The sequence below is a fragment of the Myxine glutinosa genome, chromosome 4 (assembly GCF_964187855.1).
Source record: "Myxine glutinosa chromosome 4, kmMyxGlut1.1, whole genome shotgun sequence".
Classification (NCBI taxonomy): Eukaryota; Metazoa; Chordata; class Myxini; order Myxiniformes; family Myxinidae; genus Myxine; species Myxine glutinosa.
The window spans coordinates 163,892,632-163,914,510 of record NC_136264.1 but is presented as its reverse complement, the minus strand read 5'-3'; the positions used below and the strand labels follow the sequence as shown (position 1 = coordinate 163,914,510).

Below are 21,879 nucleotides of genomic sequence, written 5' to 3'. Positions count from 1 at the left end.
CCGTTGAGTGCATCTGTGGGCCGGAGCTGGGATGTTGCTGAGGAGAAGAAGGGTTTAGGGGAAACGGATAATGCTTTTGTGATCTCCCCCTGCCTCCCCCTTCCCCTCCCCCCCACTCCCCCACTGGTGAGGAATGGACTGTGCTGAAACACCAGAGGAGAAGCTATCTGGGTTAGTAGTGCCTGCTCAGGTGAGGGATCAGCATCAGCCAGAAATGGCTGCAGGCAGTTATCGGAAGTGTTCCACCAGCAAAATTTCCCCTTTTTCTCTCCATTGCCGTTCTCCCCAACCCCATTGCACCAGCACTCAGTCTTGTCCCTTATCTGGGGATAGATGTGGCCATGGGCATAAACAAGAGTTTGCTGGCTGAAAACCAGGCCCCGGTTGCTAGAAGCTATCCAGGGGATAAATTTAACTCGCTGCTTTGGATTTATCCACAGGATAGGCTTATCTGGGCTTCTAACAACCGGGCCCTGATATTTTCCTCCCCAGGCAGAAAATCCTTTGAGGATGAGACCATCCTGACCTACAGGCAGGAGCATTTTGTTCAGCTACCAAGGATCAGCTTTGCGTCTGGCACGTCTTATCAAGGTCCTGAGTTTAGATGACATTTTCCCAGGGCAATTGGTCTCGCTCAGGGTGGTTGTATCATCAATCTCCCTGACCCTGGTCAATGTATACGTCCCTCAAAGATCATGAGAAGGGACGAAGCTCCTGTGCCAGTTGAAACCCCTCCTTTCCTCCTCCGCCCCAGTGATTGTCGGGGGTGATTTTAATGTAGGTGTGGCCAGATTGATCCACAACAGCCCAACACAGGCCCTTCAAGGAATTATTCTGGATTTCAGGTGAGAGATGTGGGTGCACAAACAGGCAGTACCTTCACCTGGACTAATATGGCTGGCATCTGGTGAAGTCGGATTGGTTATTTTATTTTGTCACCAAATTTTGGCTCCTCGGACCTAGTACTTCATGTGGTGTCTGTTTCCAATCACTGGCATTTGTCCATGGACATAGAGATAGAGGGGGTGCGCACCCAGCTCTGTGAAGTCTGAAAGCTTAACTGTTGCCTTTTGTGGGTTGGCAATTTAGTGCGGTCCTACCTTCGCAAGTATAGGTATCGGAAAACCATTCGGTGCCTCTTCTCTTCCTTGGTAGCTTTGTGAGAGGAGGTGAAACATAGAACTGCGGTATTTTTCTGTACAGCCTGGCAAGTGAGGGCTGCAGCATTTTTTTTATTGCATGCAGACTCACTTCTCACGCTTGCATACGAAACTCGACGAAGGCATTGATGTGTCTGAGAAATTTTGTGTCCGGACCAAGAGTATGACTTTTTTGCCTCCTCACGGCTAGGCTAGTACAATCATCTTGCGTAGTAGAATGCAGGCATTGGCCCCGGTGTACAGTGCCAGATATTTTTTACGACACTGTGCCAGGCAGAAATAATTTTTGCCCCAGCTTATGGTAGAGGGAGGCCTTGTTTCTGATCCTGGTCAAATCACAGAAGTGGAGGACGACTTACTACTCCAGGCTTTTCAGAAATCCACCGGTCAATTGAACCCAGATGGCTGGTTTTCGCAGCCGTCGGAATATTCTGTTGAGCCCCATACAACGGAAGCTTTTAGAGAGGCCGATGAGCCTGGAGGAATTGGCCACAAATAAAAGTCCGGGTGATGCTGACCTCCCAGCAGAGTTTTATCACTGCCTTTGGCACGTTCTTGGTTAGGATTATCAGTAGGTAGTATGTGGGAGTTAGCCACCTCTCCTCGGCTTCCAGATCTTATGCGGGGTGGTGTGGTGACCCTCGTGCACAAGAAAGGTGATCGGGAACTTGTCCAACTGCCGTTCAATCACCTTGCTCACTGCGGATTGCACAATTTTGACCAGGGTGCTGGCAAGGCGTATATGCACGGTGTCACGGGAGATATTTGGCACCCAGACCAGACTTGTGCTACTTGTGCTCTCAGACAGCCTGGGTTTGGTTCAAAAGGCGATCCAGTTTGTAAAGGAAAGAGGCCTCCAAATGAGTATCGTTAATTTGGACCAGGAGAAAGCATTCGATAGGGTGTCTCACGAATACATGATGGCCATTTTGGATCGGTTTGTTTTCAGGCCAACTTTAGTGCATTGGGTTGGCCTCATATATTGGGATATTGAAGCCTGTATTTTGATCAATGGGCATCCATTTAGAGTTTCGACCTTTCCCAATCGCCTCTGGGGTCAAACAGGGCTGCTTGTTGTCACCTGTCCTCCTTTTCTTCTGCATGGAACCGTTTGCCTGTGAACTGCAGGCAGATCCGTCCTTCCCCTGGGTTTTGGGTACCCGGAAACCATGGGGAGTGCCTAAAGGTGAGCCTGTACATGGATGTCATGTTGGTGTTCATCACGGACGCTGTCGCCATGTGCAGGCTGGTGGGTCACTGCAAGCATTTTGGAATGGCCACCTCTTCCAAGAGTAACTCGAGGAATAGCAAGGTCATGCTCTTTGGCCAATAAAGAGTGGCCTCCACCCCTTCTTGCCAGTATGTGGAGCAGGTGGTGGCTCTGAAGATCCTCTTCAGTGACCGCTAGGAACTGGCTAGAACTTAGCGAAGGTGTCAAAAAGAGGGTTGCTTTTTGGCGGTTGTCCCACCCCACCATGGAGAGGCACCATTTAATCATCACGACGTTGTGGTCGTTAAACTGCTCTATTTGCCTTGAGTCTCCCCAATTCCCCCTGCGGTAGTTGTTGAACATCGAATGTTGGTTGAACATTCTCAAGAAAGCCTTCTCGTATTGATATTAAATCACTGTTGTTTACCTTTTTGTGCAGGGCCCAAAAGAATCAACAACTTCTGGTATCCTGTACCCAACATCAAGTGACATCACCGCTTCGTCAGTTTCCTATCAAGAGGCATCCCATTTAAGTCCCAACTGAAGGGTGGTAGCTATCCATCAGATTGTGCTTGGAGGAAAACTGAACTTGTACCAACACAGAATAACTTAATCCGGTTGTTGTCAAATATTACATTTCACATATGAAAACAACAATACTGTGGCCATGAAGCAGTAAATGCCACTTGCTGAATTTCCCAGCACAAGTTTTGTTTTTTGTAGATGATATATCATCTTCAGTAAGTCGGACTCGCATATGACTTCCAATGAAGATCATTCCCTTGCAAAGCCATTACAATCTCCGATGTTCTGTGTGTTGTGTGAATGGAAAAAATAAATGCTCTTTGGGAATATCAAAGCGTTTGTGGAATAGTTTATATTATGTCTTAGCAGTTTTCGTTTTTGTTTGCAAAATAAAGTTTTTAATCCAGTTATTTTGATGATGCGCTCATCTGGTTGTGTGTGTGAAAAGAGAGGAAGAATAATAATAAGAGGAAGAATAAGATCCCCTCCAACCACTCCTGCCCCCAAACACAATTGTTTGGTCAATATCCTGGAACGGATCTCATGTCCACATTATTTGAATAAAGAATGGTCCAAACAACTTTCCAACACTGAAAGGTTTAAATCAATTTTCACTTTATTTTGAAACACTCCAGTGCGACCGTAAAAAAACCATGCTGTTGTCACATCAATCCAAACACACGTTCGCCACCCAAAGAGAAGTCAAGGCGCAGCCGCCACTCCAACGGAGATGATGTGGAGGTGTCGCAGAGATGACGCAACATGGGTGGAGCCTGAATATGCATGAGCTAACATGAGTGGAGCCTGAATATGCATGAGCTAACATGAGTGGAGCGTGAATATGCATGAGCTAACATGAGTGGAGCGTGAATATGCATGAGGCAAACATGCGTGGAGCATGAATATGCATTATATTCAAACTTGGTCACAGCGCACTCCATGCTTGGTTTTTTTATATAAACCATTATAAGCCTCTCCAAGAAGTTCTGTCACTCAAGCTTTTGGGTCTCACTATCTGCCATGATCTTTCCTGGGAAAACCACATTTCCAAGCTGGCCTCCAAAGGCAGTCGCCGACTGGGCATCCTCCGTCGTGCGAAGTCCTACCTTGGCACACCTGAGCTCTTCACCACATACAAGGCTTTCATCCGCAGCTCAATGGAGTACTGCTCTCCCCTCTGGGCTGGTGCTCCTACCTCACACCGTGCTCGTCTTCACGCTGTTGAAACCAAAGCGTTCAGAATCATTGGAATCTCCCGCGATGAAGCTAACTCCGAGGGCCTTTCACGTACTCACCGCAGGCAGGTTGGTGGTCTTTCCGTCTTCTACCGACTCCTCTCCGGCCTTGCCCCCCAGCTCTCTCTGGGCTCTGTCCCCCAAATATTCCTGCAGGTCGCACAAGATCTGCCTGCAACCCTCAATATGGTTAAACTGCCAAAATCAAGACTCTCTGCTCACCTTCACTCCTTCATTCCTCTTTTCTCCTGCCTCTGGAACAAACTCCCTCACTCTCTTCAATCCCACTCCTCCCTCCAGGTCTTTAAAACGGCTGTTCACCACCATCTCTTATCTTCCCCCATCCAAAACCTTGATCTTTTCTACCCCCGCTAATTTCACCCCAAATCCACTTTTTTGAGGTGACTTTTGTCTTCTTTCCTGGAAGTCCTTGGTGTCCTTGTGTTTTATACCTATCCTGCCTCCCCCCAGGCCCTCTCCCTCCCACACATCTCCCGATGTCCCTGCTCTCAAATGTTGTGTTTGTGTGCTTCTTACCCTTCTCTCCCCATCTTGTCGACCGCTCCCCTTTTTATACACTTTGTTTGCTTGTTTGTTTGATTTGTTTGTTTGATAAATGCTAGCTCTTTCACGAGCCTCGACTCTGTATACAAAAAACAAACAAAAAAAAACAGCAATTGATTGAGCGATGAGAATTACGTGAACATGAGGACTGGGGCAGCTACCTTGACAAGGACAATTCCAAATGAATAAAATGACGAGAAAGCACATCATATTCAGGTACTAAATTAATGGACGAGACTGTGGTTAACGGATGGGAACACAGTGTAAAACAACAACAGAAAATGAAATTCAAAATCGATGGAACACAATGAAGGTATTCACTCTTCCCCGCTGGTATAAGCAATACGACCATAGGTGAGGTTTGCAGATAAATATGGGGTTTTACCTCCATGGTGTGAATTCACACTTTCTGAAGCAGACCGTCTGCGCTTGGCAATGTCTCAACTACACATCCATAGGGCCAGCAGATGCAGGCTGCCTCCAAACTCTGTTCTGGGATGGGTGGGGGTGGGGCGGGGGGGACGGAGGGAGTGCGTTCCCTCCAAACTATGTTCTTGGGTGGTTGGGGGGCGGGGGGCACTCCCTCCAAACTCTGTTCTGGGATGGGTGGGGGTGGGGCGGGGGTGGAGGGAGGGAGGGCGTTCCCTCCAAACTATGTTCTTGGGTGGTTGGGGGGCGGGGGGCACTCCCTCCAAACTCTGTTCTGGGATGGGTGGGGGTGGGGCGGGGGTGGAGGGAGGGAGGGCGTTCCCTCCAAACTATGTTCTGGTGTGGTTAGGGGGCGTGGGACGTTCCCTCCAAACTCTGTCCTGGGGTGGGTAGGGGGCGGGGGGCGTTCCCTCCAACCTCTGTTCTAGGGTGGGTGGGGGTCGGGGGGAATTCCCTCCAAACTCTGTCCTGGGGTGGGTAGGGGGCAGGGGGCGTTCCCTCCAACCTCTGTTCTAGGGTGGGTGGGGGTCGAGGGGAATTCCCTCCAAACTCTGTTCTGGGGTGGGTAGGGGGCGGGGGGCGTTCCCTCCAACCTCTGTTCTAGGGTGGGTGGGGGTCGGGGGGAATTCCCTCCAAACTCTGTTCTGGGGTGGGTGGGGGGCGTGGGGAATTCCCTCCAAGCTTTGTTCTGGGGTGGGTGGGGGTCGTGGGGCGTTCCCGGCAACCTCTGTTCTGGGGTGGATGGGGGTCGGGGGGAATTCCCTCCAAGCTCTGTTTTGGGCGTGGGGCGTTCCCTCCAAGCTCTGTTCTGGAGTGGGTGGGGGTCGGGGGGCGTTCCCGCCAACTCTGTTCTGGGGTGGGTGAGGGACGGGGGTCGTTCCCTCCAACCTCTGTTCTGGGGCGGGGGGCATGCCTTCCAAGCTCTGTTCTGGGGTGGTTGGGGGGCGTGGGGAATTCCCTCCAAGCTCTGTTTTGGGCGTGGGGCGTTCCCTCCAAGCTCTGTTCTGGAGTGGGTGGGGGTCGGAGGGCGTTCCCTCCAAGCTCTGTTTTGGGGCGTGGGGCGTTCCCTCCAAGCTCTGTTCTGGGGTGGGTGGGGGACGGGGGGCGTTCCCTCCAAGCTCTGTTCTGGGGCGGGGGGCATGCCTTCCAAGCTCTGTTCTGGGGTGGTTGGGGGACGTGGGGAATTCCCTCCAAGCTCTGTTCTGGGGTGGGTGGGGGTCGTGGGGCGTTCCCTCCAACCCCTGTTCTGGGGTGTGTGGGGGTCGGGGGCGTTCCCTCCAATCTCTGTTTTGGGGCGTGGGGCGTTCCCTCCAAGCTCTGTTCTATGCGCAGATTATTCCTTCTTTCATATTCCGTTTCTGCAAAGACGTCCTTTTAAAGCTGGAATTGTTTGTTTTCCCTGGTACTTATTTGTTTATTTAAATCAATGTCTGACTATTGAAATATTTTCTTGATATTTTTATTTAAATTTAAACCCGGACTTGTTCATCAGATCCCGCTATTTTTACATCTATTTTGTAAATAATAACGTTATTTAATTTTACTCTTTCATCATCATCATCATCATCATCATCATCATCATCATCATCATCATCATCATCATCATCATCATCATCATCATCATCATCATCATCATCGGGTCGATCTCGTACTCTTTCTATCGTTTATTTTTCTTCACAACTAAATTTAAATTACATCACACCAGATCTACAACTACTGCGCTAATAGCCCGAGTTAATATGGTGTCGGAGAGGCAATTTTTTCATCCAAAGTCTTTCACGAACCGGCTGGCCATGCCTGACGTTCTACTGAAGGTGGTAGGAATTTGTCATTTGTTCAGGATGCCGGCGATAACTCGCCAACTCTAAACGGAGGACACCGTGGGATATGCAGCGTCCACCAACGATTAGAACGTCCATCCAATGTCTACCTCTCTTTTTGTTGCAATACCTACCTATTTTTTGTTACAATATCTACCCCTTTTTTTGTTACAACATCCACCTCTTTTTGTTACAAAATCTACATATAGTAAGGGAAACATATGAAAATCTGTTAACTAAATTGTTACCAAAAAATTTCTTCACCAATATGTTTGTAAAGGTGTGTAATAACATGTGTTAAAATGTTGAAGGTCAACTCCCGTGGGAAACCCAGAAAAAAAGCTGTTGAATTCGGGTACCGAAAAATTATTTTCGAGAATTTTAATTTTTTTAATCGGCCCTTAAGTAACTTATGAGGGGTCAAATAAGGGTTTTTCATGATTCTGAGTTGATTGTTAACATTTATATTTCACCACAGACACTCCTTTGTGGAAAAATAATTTCTAAATATATCTCATTTTCTACTTTGCAGGACATGGAGTCTAGCAATATGGATGAAGACGTTACTCCACCTGTGCTCAATTGCTTCATCGGTGCACGCTCGGATACACCAGCTGAAAGGCTCATACAGGCAACTCCAAAGGGATACTCAACTTTATTGAAACAAGCAGAAACTGTCGAAAATGTTACTGTTGTGGAACGTATGAAGGAGGCTCAAAAGGAAGGAAAACTGAGGTACCACCAGAAGTGTAAAAATGATCTGTACAACAACTTTGTTGCAACCACCAAGAAGTCAGCTCAAGCATCAAAGGCAGAGAAAGAGTCATCAAAGTTGAAGAGAAGACGCACTACTTGTGAGTTCAGTTCATCAACTGGCTGCAGTTCTAGAAGATCACAGTCAGTTGACCTCCTGTATAAGGATGTATGCATTCTTTGCAACCAACCAGCCCAGCTCTACAAAAATAATCCACCACAAGCTAGAAAGAAATACAGAGTGCCAGATAATTTGACTGCAGATACACTGAAGGCAAGCTTGCTGAAGACAGCACGGAGTCGCGGGGATGACTGGGGCACTGAAGTCACTGGACGCCTGGAAGGGATCAACGACTTGGTAGCAGAAGAAACACTGTACCATTTGCGATGCACACTTATGTTTGCGAGAGGTGACAGTTTGTCCAAGACTGATGAGGAAGGAAAAAGGAAGAGAGGACAGAGGAGTATTGATGAGGAGCGAGAGGCAGTTTTTATTGAATTCTGCGAATGGTTAGACTCAGAATTAGAGCATGGGGTATTGGGGTAATGAACATGGACCAAGTCCATGAAAAGCTGCAGGAGTTTGATCAGTCACCAGAGAAGAGCCTTTCTTATTCAAAGCATTGGCTAAAGATAAAACTTCTAGAGAAATACGAAGACACCTTGTATTTCACAACACAGGAAAGAAGGGCAGATGTACTCTGTCTCAAAGATGGCACCGACAATATTCTGCGAGAGCATCATGCTAATCTTGACCATGGAGATGAGAAGACTCAGATCATAAAGACGGCACTCAAGTTCATATCCAATTATATTGCCTTGATTGATTTAGGTCCAAAGTCATACCCCACCACACACAGTATGACTGACATCGATAGTCAGCTGACACTTGTTCCTGCAAGCCTTCAGATGTTCTTGAGACCGATTGTCAAGACAGACGAAAGAGTTGCCGTTTGGGGGCAGAATTTTATTAAGGCCTGTCGACCTCGGTCTGGAGTATTGCCACACCAAATGGGGCTTGCCATACAACTTGATCATAGATTTGGGTCAAAATGGATGCTCAACAAGTTCCACCGGCTGGGATACACTGAGTCTTACACGGAGACACAAAACTACAAATACTGCTTCCTTAATAGTAGGAGTGGAGATGATGTTCCAGATACTTCTGGCACTCTTGACATCATTGTGGAGGAAACCGATGAACAGATCAATGATGAGGTTGTGGTTGATGCTGCGCTTGAGGATCAATCAGTGATGACAGCCAAAGTGCCAGCCAGTGAAAGTGAATTGTCAAGTAATGATCAGGTGGTCTTTATGGAGGTTGGGGAAACAAACAATGCAGTCACTCAGTTTGTTGGAGACAATATAGATTTAAACATTGTCTCTATTCACGGAAACACTCCCTTTCACTCAATGGGTTGGATCGAAGTCACCTCTCCGGCACCACCTTTGCCAGATCCACAGACAACAGCAGCTTTCCCCCGGGTGAAGTTGAAGGCACTCGACAAAGCTAAGATCCTGAGAGGAACTGAAGTAAAGATTATTCCATTTACGAACAGGAAACAGATAGGAACGAACGAACATGTTCTCAAGGAAGGCAGCGGCAGGAGTGATCAAACCAGAGACTCTACCTCCAACAGAGGGTGCAGCTGCACAACATTCACTCCGTGCCTACCTGCAGACCCGGGACTGGATCCTTCTACAGAGCATGTCTCTGAACCCCAGTGACTATGGATGGACAATAGGTGTGCATGGGTATGAGCCAGTTCCAACACTGGACCCCACGGCTCCTGAGGAGCTATTGCAGTTCACGAGCTGTAATTGTCATGGAGATTGCAGCAACCGGCGATGCAGCTGCAAGAAGAATGGGGTCACGTGCATCTCGGCCTGTGGAGTCTGTAATGGCATTACATGCAGAAACTGCAGTCATGATGTTGTTGAGTCTGAAGAAGACATAGACAATGACTGTTGAAACTTCTGACATTGTGAATGAGAAATAACTCTTGAGTATTATATATGTATGTGAAATAAAAGCTACTTTGTGTGTAAATGTAAAAGTGAAAATATAAATGTTAACAATCAACTCAGAATCATGAAAAACCCTTATTTGACCCCTCATAAGTTACTTAAGGGCCGATAAAAAAAATAAAAATTCTCGAAAATAATTTTTCGGTGCCCGAATTCAACAGCTTTTTTTCTGGGTTTCCCACGGGAGTTGAACTTCAACATTTTAACACATGTTATTACACACCTTTACAAACATATTGGTGAAGAAATTTTTTGGTAACAATTTAGTTAACAGATTTGTGAAATATCTCATAAAATGCCCTTACTAATATGTTTTGTGCCCTGCCTTTCCGACCGACCGACCGAATGACCAACTGCCAATCCAATTGCCAATCATCCGTAATTTTGTATACCTTACATTTCAAAAACCGTTGAACATTTACTTTTCATATCGCACATATCTATTCCTCATGACATTATCTCAACAAATTCGATCAGGTTGGAATTGGCTGAATTATGTTGTCATGGCAACCATCTCACTAACTTGCTTTGCGTACGCGATATTTTAAAAACCGTTCAAGATTCAGCTTTCATATTGCAGTTGCAGATACATATTATATATTCCTCATCCCACCCAAAAGGCGGGGACGTGGAGTATCAGCTCCTTGTTTTTCAGGTTCTGTTCATCTTGGTTAGTGGCATAGGAAAACGTTCCACTTGGATTAGAAAAAGTCCCACGTCACAAACAGAAAACGGTGTCCATGACAACAATGTCACCCCATAATAATCAAATGGGATGTTTTAGTGATTTTATTATTGGCAAACCTCAGAAATTTTTCACGATGTCAGATATATATATTGTTATATATATATATATATATATATATATATATATATATATATATATATATATATATATATATATTGTTATATTGTTATATATATTGTTATATATATATATATATTGTTATATATATTGTTATATATATTGTTTGGATACAAAGTTGAGGCTCGTGTAAGAGATAACACATAAAAACATAAACAGACACATAAAACATGATAAAGGGAGCGGGAGACAAGAGGGAAAGAAAGAGGGAAGCACACAAGTTAAACAACAGTAGAAAACATCGGGAGATCTGTGGAAGGGAGAGGGCAGGGAGATAGAAAACAAATGGACACTACTATGAATTTTAGGAATTAAGTCGGAGATTGAAAGAGGTAGATTTGTGGTGTATTAACGGGTGTAGAAAAGATCAAGGTTTTGGATGGGGGAAGATATGAGGTGGTGGTGAACAGCTGTGTTGAAAACCTGGAGTTAAGAGTCGGATTGAAGAGAGTGATGGAGTTTGTTCCAGAGGCGGGAGAAAAGAGGAATGAAACAGTGAAGGTGAGCAGAGAGTCTTGATTTTTGTGGTTTCACCAGAAGAGGGTTACTGACAAATCTTATGCAACCTGTCGGAATATTTGGGGGACAGAGCACAGATAGAGCTGGGGGAGCAAGGCCGGAGAGGAGTCGGTAGAAGACAAAAAGACCACCAACCTGCCTGCGGTGAGTGAGTGAAAGGCCTTCGGTGTTGGCTTCATCACGGGAGATTCCAATGATTCTGAAAGCTTTGGTTTCAACAGCGTGAAGACGAGCTCGGTGTGAGGCAGGTGCACCAGCCCAAAGGGGAGAACAGTATTCCATTGAGCTGCGGATGAAAGTCTTGTAGGTTGTGAAGAGCTCGGGTGTGCCAGGGAAGGAGCTCGCACGACGGAGGATGCCCAGTCGGCGACTGGCTTTGGAGGCCAGCTTGGAAATGTGGTTTTCCCGAGGAGATCATGGCAGATAGTGAGACCCAAAATCTTGAGTGAAAGAACTTATTTGAGAGGATTGTTGAGATAGTAGATGGGAGGGTTGTCCAGTCGGTATTTTCGGAGAGACATAGTAAGAGTGTTTGATTTGTCAGGATTGAAAGACATGTTCCACTTGTTGAAGATATCAGATTGAAACTTGCACAAGTTATTTGTACATATGTGCAGTAATGTGTGTAAAATTTGGTCAAAATTAGTCAACGGTCAAGGTCAATGGCATCCAAAACATCTACTTGGTGGCAATTCGAAAATGTAGCCACCAGATTTGTTACGCACAACATTCCATCATGTAAAATCCTTGATTGGTCAAATTCTCCAAATTACCATATTGCTGTTTCCATGACAACTTGTGTTTGTTTGGATTTCGCAAGTATCGTGCTGCGCATGACATCTTTCTTGTTCGTCTGTGAGTATGATAACTCAACACGTAATGGAATGATTCGGACGAAACTTGGCGGAGTTATGCGCTCCGCCGAGCGCTGTTATCGTTAATGAATGTGTGTACCGTCCCTCGGATGGACGTTAAACTGACGATATTATAGTTGGTGGACATTCAAGATCCCACGGTGTCCTTCAGAACAAGCAAGCTATCACCAGCGTCCAACCTACAACCTCGCAGTGCCATGAATGCTGGGAAGGCAATGGCAAACCACCCAACATAGCGATTGCAGAGGAATAATATCTTTTTCCGATGTCGGTACAAACTTGAATATGAGCCTCAGAAACATTAAAAACCACAATAAAATATAAATCATAAATAATTTGTTTCGTTCAATAAAAAAATTTTTTTTAAATCCGATTGTAAATAGTCGGTTAACAAAATATTCTAATTTAACTAGAACAGCACTCGGTGGAGAGCACACCTCCACCTGGTTGATCACATCACTCAACGGTGAAGAATCACTGAAAAATTATACGAGCTGGATCCGGATCCGGATCTTTTTTTTTTTTTTTTGTGTGTACTGAATCGAGGCTCGTGAAATCTTCACCAAATCTTCACCAAAATCTAATCGATTCTTCCTTGTAACACACCCAATCTGTCCACCAAGTTTCGTACAAATCCGTCCATAACTTTTTGAGATATTCTGCTCTGTATCGTTTTTGGCCCAATCTGCCAATGGTGAAGAATCACTTAAAAAATTAAATACTTCTCATATCCGAATCCATATTCAGATCTTCACCAAAATCTAATCGATTCTTGCTTGTCAGACACCCAACCTGTCCACCAGGTTTCGTGCAAATTCGTCCATAACTTCTTGAGATATCCTGCTATGCATCGTTTTTGGCCCCATCTCCCAATGGTGAAGAATCACTTAATAAATTCTCGTAGCCGGATCCGGATCCGGATCTTCACCAAAATCTAATCATTTCGTCCTTGTCATATACGCTACATTTCTGCCAAATTTCGTCCGAATCCGTCCACAACTTGTTGAGATATGTTGTTCTCAAACAAACGGACAAACAGACTTACTGGGGTGAAAATATAACCTCCGTCCACCATCTAAGGCTGCTAAAATAAATAAATAAATAACTATTTCGATTGTAATAAAACTTTTAACAAATGAACGATCGAGAATCCAAAGACTTCTCATTTTGTCATAAAGCACTGCATCGATTATGACGCACAGAGGCATTTGTGACGTCATAACGGACATACGACAATGCAAGTGTAGAAGTCAGATTATCGTCGCACAACGAGCAGCGAAATTGAAGCTCCCGTGTTCTTCAGGATATTTCATCAACAACATTTGTTTGTACAGAACAAGGTATTTACAAACATTCTCGGCGTCGAATATCCCACAATATAAAATGTGTCGAATCGTTCATTAGAAACTTATCTCGAGTGACAAAAGTGCATCGACTCGGATGTGAATGCAGAACGACTGTTTTGTGTTTCTCAATATGATTATGATCAATATGATAACCTCACTTTCGGGAAATTTAATGTGTTTCCTTATCGAAATTTAGAGTTTCAAAATCGATAATGTTTGTGATCGGTACGTTCTTGGCGTAACGCATTTAGACGTAGAGGAATACAAATAACGAGGATCGTTAAGTTATAAGGGATAAACTTGTTAAATAATATAACATGCAGCTCCTCAATGTTATGCCACGGACTTATTGATCATGCACCTTTCGTGATTATTTGCTGAATGGGCAATTGTTATTTATTACCTGCGCCACCAAAGGTGGATGGAGCTTATGTTTTCACCCCTGTATGTCTGTTTGTCCGTTTGTCTGTAAACAAAATATCTCAAAAGGTTGTGGACGGATTCGGACGAAATTTGGCAGGGATGTAGCGTATGTCACAAGGAAGAAATGATTAGATTTTGGTGAAGATCCTATTTCGGATCCGGCTACAAGAAATTTTAAGTGATTCTTCACCATTGGGAGATAGGGCCAAAAATGATATAGAGCAGGGTATCTCAAAAAGTTGTGGACGAATTTGGACGAAACTTGTTGGACAGGTTGTGTTCTGACAGGCACAATTCGATTCGATTTTGGTGAAGATCTGGAATATTGATTCGGATATGAAAATTATTTGGTTTTTTTTCGTGATTCTTCACCATTGGGAGATAGGGCCAAAAACTATACATTGCAGGATATCTCAAAAAGTTATTGATGGATTTGGTCGAAACTTGGTGGACCGGTTGGGTGTCTGACAAGGACAAATATATTCGATTTTGGTGAAGATCTGAATATGGATTCGGATATGAGAATTATTATATTCTTTAAGTGATTCTTCACCATTGGGAGATAGGGCCAAAAACTATACATTGCAGGATATCTCAAAAAGTTATTGATGGATTTGGTCGAAACATGGTGGACCGGTTGGGTGTCTGACAAGGACAAATATATTCGATTTTGGTGAAGATCTGAATATGGATTCGGATATGAGAATTATTATATTCTTTAAGTGATTCTTCACCATTGGGAGACAGGGCCAAAAACTATACATTGCAGGATATCTCAAAAAGTTATTGATGTATTTGGTCGAAACTTGGTGGACCGGTTGGGTGTCTGACAAGGACAAATATATTCGATTTTGGTGAAGATCTGAATATGGATTCGGATATGAGAATTATTATATTCTTTAAGTGATTCTTCACCATTGGGAGACAGGGCCAAAAACTATACATTGCGGGATATCTCAAAAAGTTATGGATGGATTTGGACCAAACTTGTTGGACAGGTTGGGTGTCTGACAAGGACAATTAGATTTTGGTGAAGTTCTGAATGTGGATTCGGATATGAGAATTATTTAATTTTTTAAGTGATTCTTCACCATTGGGAGATAAGGCCAAAAACTATACATTGCAGGATATCTCAAAACGTTATGGATGTATTTGGTCGAAACTTGGTGGACCGGTTGGGTGTCTGACAAGGACAAATATATTCGATTTTGGTGAAAATCTGAATATGGATTCGGATATGAGAATTATTTAATTTTTTAAGTGAATCGTCACCATTGGTAGATGGGGCCAAAAACGATACATAGCAGGATATCTTAAAAAGTTATGGATGGATTTGGACGAAACTTGTTCGACAGGTTGTGTATGAGACAAGGAAGAATCGATTCAACTCTGGTGAAGATCCGGATCCGGCTAGTAGAATATTTTAAGTGATTCTTCACCATTGAGTGATATGGCCAACCAGGTGGAGGTATGCTCTCCACTGAGTGCCCTTCTAGTTTAAAGATGATTTTAATTTTAAAGATGTCATGTCATCCCTGAGATCATCCCTGGGAAATTGTGGCTCCGCTGCGACCCTCGGCTCTCACTAACTGTGGACCAATGGTCCATGGTTGAGCCTCAATCTGTAGATGGGATTAATCACAACAACAGCCAGGTCCTATTCTTAAAGGCTAACAGTGAAGTGCAGATGAGTTCACGAATAAATGAAAAACATGTTTGCAACTGCAGGCTCGCCATTTATAAAGTGCAGCTTGCGTGATTTGACAATTTGTATGAAGGAATATGGGGAAAAGGAAAAAGGGGAAAAGAGGTTGTCTTTTCAATTAGGAAGATGGAGTGGGGTAGGGAGGGTTTCTTGTTGCATCGAGATTGAGGGCTCATGGAGGAGCTAGTAGGTATACTGAACAGATCAGGACAAATGGAACAGTAGAGTGAGAGGGGGGAACACCAACAGCGGTGTCGAAGGGGGAGACTTGGATAAGCAATGGGTGTGTGGAGGAATGGGGGGCAGGAAAGGACACATGGGGTGACCCAAATGGACGCATGAGGTGGACAAAATGGACATGTGATGTGGACAAAATGGTAATTGATTCTTTATTTGTTTTTGTATCGAGTCAAGTCTCGTGGAAGAGCGAGAACACAAAATGGATCAGGACGCAGTCAAACAAAAGGAGCATTACAAAGAGATGGGAGAAATGCCAACAGCAGAGCCGCGGGCGAAGGTAGACGGAGACGGACAAATAGGGGATGGGGTCAACGATGGGGGATAGGGAAGAATGTAAGGGTTGGACAAGATGGATACAGAAGCAAAATTTGGAGTGGTGGAGGCGGGTCAGGGTGGTTTAATGGGATTGGAAAAGATCATGGTTTTTGATAGGGGATAACTTGAGGTGGTGGTGAACAGCTGTCTTGAAAACCTGGAGGGAAGAATGAGAAATCTGATAGAGATATTTAAGATAATGAAGGGTATTCACAAAATAAGTGCAGAATAACATTTCAGTGGAATGGACACTGACTGGACAATGTGGCACAGGTTAATAATAAAGAAGAGGAGAGTTAGGCTGGTCACAAGGTCGTTCACTTCGGGAGTTGTGAATTAATGAAATGGTCTTCCTGCAAGGGTAGTGACAGTAGGGTCAATAGAACCACCTTTAGAGGCCATTTTTCCACACAGAGTGGGGGTTGGCCTTTTCGGGGCACCATGGTCCCCTTTTTGAGGAGGTGTTTTACTGCTGGATACCTTTCCTGCCACCAACCCTGTTGGTCGCCACTTGCGACACACAGTGGATTACCAGTGAACTGGTACTCAATTTGCCGACCTCAGAAGGATGACAGGCTGAGTCAATCCCGCTGGCATTAATTCAGCAACCAACCGGGATTCGAATCCAGGATCCTCGGATCCCAAGCCAGCACCCGAACCACTACGCCAACACCAGGCTCACAGTAGTGCCAATAGATAGTTTTAAAATCGAGTCGGAGTTACCAAAATTGAGTTGGTATCTGGAAGTAGTGAGCATGGGAAGTACGAAGATGTTGGCATGATTGTGCAGGCTTGATGTGCCCAAAGGCCTCCTCCTCCATTGAAGTTCCTTGTATTCCTTGTTGTTGAAGTTCCTTGTTTCTTAAACCAAAGCTTTCAGAATCATTGGAATCTCCCGCGATGAAGCTAACTCCAAGGGCCTTTCACTCTCTCACCGCAGGCAGGTTGGTGGTCTTTCTGTCTTCGACCGACTCCTCTCCGGCCTTGCTCCAACAGCTCTCTCTGGGCTCTGTCCCCCAAATATTCCTACAGGTCGCACAAGATCTGCCTGCAACCGTCTTATGGTTAAACTGCCAAAATCAAGACTCTCTGCTCACCTTCACTCTTTCATTCCTCTTTTCTGTCGCCTCTGGAACAAACTCCCTCACTCCCTTCAATCCCACTCCACCCTCCAGGTCTTTAAAGCAGCTGTTCACCACCATCTCTTATCTTCCCCCATCCAAAACCTTGATCTTTTCTACCCCCGTTAATTCACCCCAGATCCACTTTTTTGAAATACAAACTTCTTTCCTTGAACTCCTAGCAGTGTCCATGTGTTTTATACTTCTCCCACCTCCCTCTCCCTTCCCATGCCTCCTCCCCCAAAGCCCTCTCCCTCCCACAGATAACCCGATGTCCCTGTTCTCTGCTGTTGTACTTGTGTGCTTCCCTCTCTCCCCATCTTGTCTCCCGCTCCCTTTATTCTATGTTTTTTATGTGTCCGTTTGTTCTTTTGTAATTAATGTTAGCTCTTACACGAGCCTTGATCTTGTATACAAAAAAAAAAATCCTTGTAAAGAAGGTGAGGACGAGGGTTGAGGTGAAAGGTGATCAGCAAGTCCGTAGCCGGGTATAAAATGTGTATAACTTACTTTAACGGAAGTGTTGGGTTCTCTAAGTAGGACTATTACAACAGTTTAAACTTATTAACTGGACAGTTGCACTTGTTTAATTTTCCATATTCGATGTTCGGTTGCGGATTTCTTGATGACTTCTAATTTCAGGAGGTATTTCAGGAGGTATTGTTTTTCATTCTTGAACTTCTACTTTGCACTCAGTCTGATGGCTTTGTGTCATGGAGTTCTAACTCTGAATCTGTGTATTGCAGAATGGAGGACATATGTGATGACAATGAATATGGCGCGAGTTCTACACCAGCTGACATTTTTAATATGTTGCGCATCAAAGGAAGGCTCTGTGATGGTATTCTGAATGTCAATGGAGAGCTTATCAATGTTCACAAGAACCTTCTGAGCTGTATCAGCGATTATTTCAGGTATGTTTAACATAACTATTATAGCAATTAAATATGACGTAATTTAATTAAGCCAATGGATTAGTGGAGACAGGGAGAAGGGAACCTTCACTCTTTCATTCCTCTTTACTCCCGTCTCTGGAACAAACTCCATCACTCCCTTCAATCCCACTCCTCCCTCCAGGTCTTTAAAACAGCTGTTCACCACCATCTCTTATCTTCCCCCATCCAAAACCTTGATCTTTTCTACCCCCGTTAATTCACCCCAGATCCACTTTTTTGAAATACCAACTTCTTAACTGGAAGTCCTTGCAGTATCCTTGTGTTTTATACCTCTCCCACCCCCACACCTCCTCCCACGCCTCCTCCCCCCAAGCCCTCTCCCTCCCACAGATCTCCCGATGTCCCTGCTCTCCAATGTTGTGCTTGTGTGCTTCCCCCTCTCTCCATCTTGTCGACTGCTCCCGTTATTAAATGTTTTATGTGTCCGTTTATTTTTTTTGTGATTAATGTTCGCTCTTACACGTGCCTCAATCTTGTATACAAAAAAAAAAAAAAAGGGAAGGGGGATAGAAGAACATCCACGTTATTTGATGGTGAGTACATCGGGGAGTGAAACTTTCATGGATGACTCAATAAAAGGAAGCCCTCTTATTTTGCTTTTCAAAACGTTTAATTATTACAGGGAAAAAAATATTTAAAGAACGTTGCCATTTTTCATCCCTTTCTAAACATGCTTCCACCAAAGTAAAACAACAACCGTGTGCCGTCTGGGTGGACCACAGTCCTGGGGGCACATTTGCACAAACCCCAAAACAGCGGTGTTTTTAATGTGTGCTCCCTGTCATGTGCGAGATAACAATTGTTACCTAAAATGGCTCACTAAGCTTCTCAAATAAGCCAAAAATAATTGGAAAGTACCTGAGAGAAAGAGGAGTGCCTCTGCATAATGAAAGAGTTGGAGAACTTTCTCAGCTTGGCAAAAGGACAGCTGTTCGGACTGCAAACACCTGACGATGAGGGCATGTGCAAAGCCCGAGTGGACGGGCGTGTGCTACCCAAACCCCTGTTGGATAGCTACCAGTGAGTGGACTTTTGAACCTTGTGGGAGTGTCTCCTGTGAGCATGGCAGGCTTGGTGATTTAATTAATGGACGGAAAGACGATACTGTGTGGCATTACCAAGTAACGGTAAACGTCTCCTTTCGCAACATGAAAATAAACAAAGCTTGCACCAGCTATTATTTATGTGGGAGCAGGACATACCAGGTAGACTTCCCTGGGGGAGACACCATATCTGGTTTAGGGTGCTTCTGAACACCAGGGGAGGCCATATTTGGGGCTTGTTAATGCACAGGTGAAATCAGCTTCTGAGATTATATTTACTATAATTTATGTTAGGGGTGCAAGGGGGTGTTGGGAAGGGTGGGAGCTGTGAGGGCTGTTATACATATTTTTGTTTGATTCCAGGGCCACAAGAAAAATTAAACTAGATTTTTGCATCATTTGCTGAAAGGAGACGCATCCGTGTCTGTACAGTGGCCTGCAAAAGTATTCACGTTCGCTCCCCCCCCCCCCCCCCCACCTCCAAAGTTTTCACATTTTGATGCCACCTGAGCTCATTTCATGATGCTTTCAAATCAAACTTAATATATAGTCTTCACAAACTACTCCAAAGTGATAAAGCTAAAAAATGTGGATCAAATGTGAATAAGTGAGATTAACAGAGAAAATCAGACGATTCCCAGTTACATAGGTATTGAAACCCTTTTCCTGATTAGCCCTAAATTACTTCAGGAGCAAATTATTTGTTTAAAAGTTGACAAAATACGTGTAATAGGTTTCACCTGTATGTAATCAGTGGTTTATCTTTTAAAAAAAAAAATCCCCCCACTTATCTGAGTAGTTTTAAGGTGCAACCCACTTGATTCAACCAACAAGGCAAACATGCAGATCAAGGAGCTTTCCAAAGAAGTCATTCAGACATAAAGTGGTGTAGAAGCATCATTCAGGAGAGGATTATCGGAAGATTTAAAAGTCATTCATTATCCCTTTGAGTATGGTGAAACCCATCATGAAGAAGTGGAAGACGTATCATACCACCCAGACTTTACCCAGATCAGGTCACCCATCCAAACTCAGCAGCCGCACAAGCAGGAAACTGCTCCGGGATGTCACTGTAAATCCAAAGACGACTTTGACAGATCTGCAAGGCTCTATGTCCAAGATGGGGGGTCAGTGTTCATCATCAGCAATATCCTGTTGCCTTCGCAAAGCAGGCCTCTATGGACAGGTGGCAAGAAAGAAGCCATTGCTGAAAAATTACACATCTTAAAGCTCACATGGAGTTAGTGAAAAAGCATCTTAATGATACAGCAGGCACATGGAGAAAGGTTTTGTGGTCGGACGAGACAAAAATTGAACTTTTTGGTCTAACTTCAGTGTTACGTCTGGCGCAAGCCTAACACAACATATCACCCAGTCAACATCATCCCTACTGCCAAGCATGGTGGTGGCAGCATCATGTTATGGAGCTGATTTTCATCAGCAGGGAATGGCAAGCTTGTCAGTATAGAAGAGACAATGGACAGAGCAAAATACAGGTAAATCCTTGATGAAAACCTGCTTGAGTCAACCACAGATCTTAAACTGGGTAGAAGATTCACATGTCTTCAGGACATTGATCCGAAGCACAAAGCTAATGCCACACTGGAGTGGCTGAATAAGAAGTAAATAAATGTTCTTGAGTGGCCCAGTCACAATCCTGTTGAACCCAATTGAGCATCTATGGTGAGACTGAAGATTGCAGACCATTGACGATCCACATCAAACTTGGCAGAACCAGAGCAATTTTCACGTGAAGAATGAGCAAAGATTCTGGCGAGTCATGTCAAAATGACTGCGACCGTCACCCAGTCTCAAAGACTTCCTGTCAGATCTGCATCTAATGATCGCGTTACCATACAGATTGGGGTCCTCAAAGTGGGTGGGGCCGAGCCGATAGGTGATCATGTGACTGATCTGAATCATCGGCCGAGCAACCTAAGTCATGTGATGTGAGCTTCTCCAACATCAATCAACGACAACAGCTTTAATGAAACAATCAGATTAAGCCGCAACGACAGAGAGAATCCACCCAAAGACAGTGAAGACCCCTAACTTACTACCAACACATGCAGCCACAAATAAACAACGAAGGGGAACCGTAATCATCTAAGCTTAAAGGCCTTCCGACGACTTAGAGAAATCATGAGACATGAAGAGATCTTGAACCAGACCCGTCAAAGACGTGCAGGTGGAGGAGGAGAGAGATGTTAAGGGGGGAAGCGGGCATCGGCTGGACTGGGGACGTGGCTTCTCTCAGCAAGCTGCCAATTAGAGCAGACTCCTGGCGTCGTGTCAGCAAGTTCATCCATGGGTTCCTGGCTGTCCCTGCCTTCTATCACCTCGCCCACCGATGTCACTGTTGACGATTTGTGCCCATCGCCTCCCCATTGGCACAAGGCCTGCCCGATGGGTGGGGCGAACCCGTTCTTTGACACTTCACCCAATTCTGCCATGGTGTCCATGGTGATAATGTTTCCCGACTAAACACGCACGTCCAACAAAATTTAAAATCATAGTTTTCAATTTAGCTGGCAACACTAACATTATTATGGCTGCAAAAAAAAAACATCATTACAACCAGAGTGACTCAACACTCTCGAATGGCACCCAATATATACAATATACATATATATTATATATATATATATATATATATATATATATATATATATATATATATATATATATATATATATATACATACATACATACATACATACATACATACATACATACATATATATATA

General features: G+C 44.4%; 1 protein-coding gene across 1 annotated transcript in view; it reads left to right on the top strand.

Annotated features, from left to right (window-relative positions):
• The first annotated feature begins 341 nt into the window (after nt 1-341).
• Nucleotides 342-21,879, top strand: part of LOC137422233 (uncharacterized) — a 44,921-nt gene continuing 23,383 nt past the window's right edge. Inside the window, exons 1-6 of the mRNA XM_078775330.1 lie at nt 342-591; nt 755-845; nt 1,885-2,097; nt 2,289-2,409; nt 2,810-2,871; nt 17,880-18,047. Coding sequence (XP_078631456.1) covers nt 342-591; nt 755-845; nt 1,885-2,097; nt 2,289-2,409; nt 2,810-2,871; nt 17,880-18,047 — 905 coding nt within the window. The remainder of the gene's footprint in view (nt 592-754; nt 846-1,884; nt 2,098-2,288; nt 2,410-2,809; nt 2,872-17,879; nt 18,048-21,879) is intronic.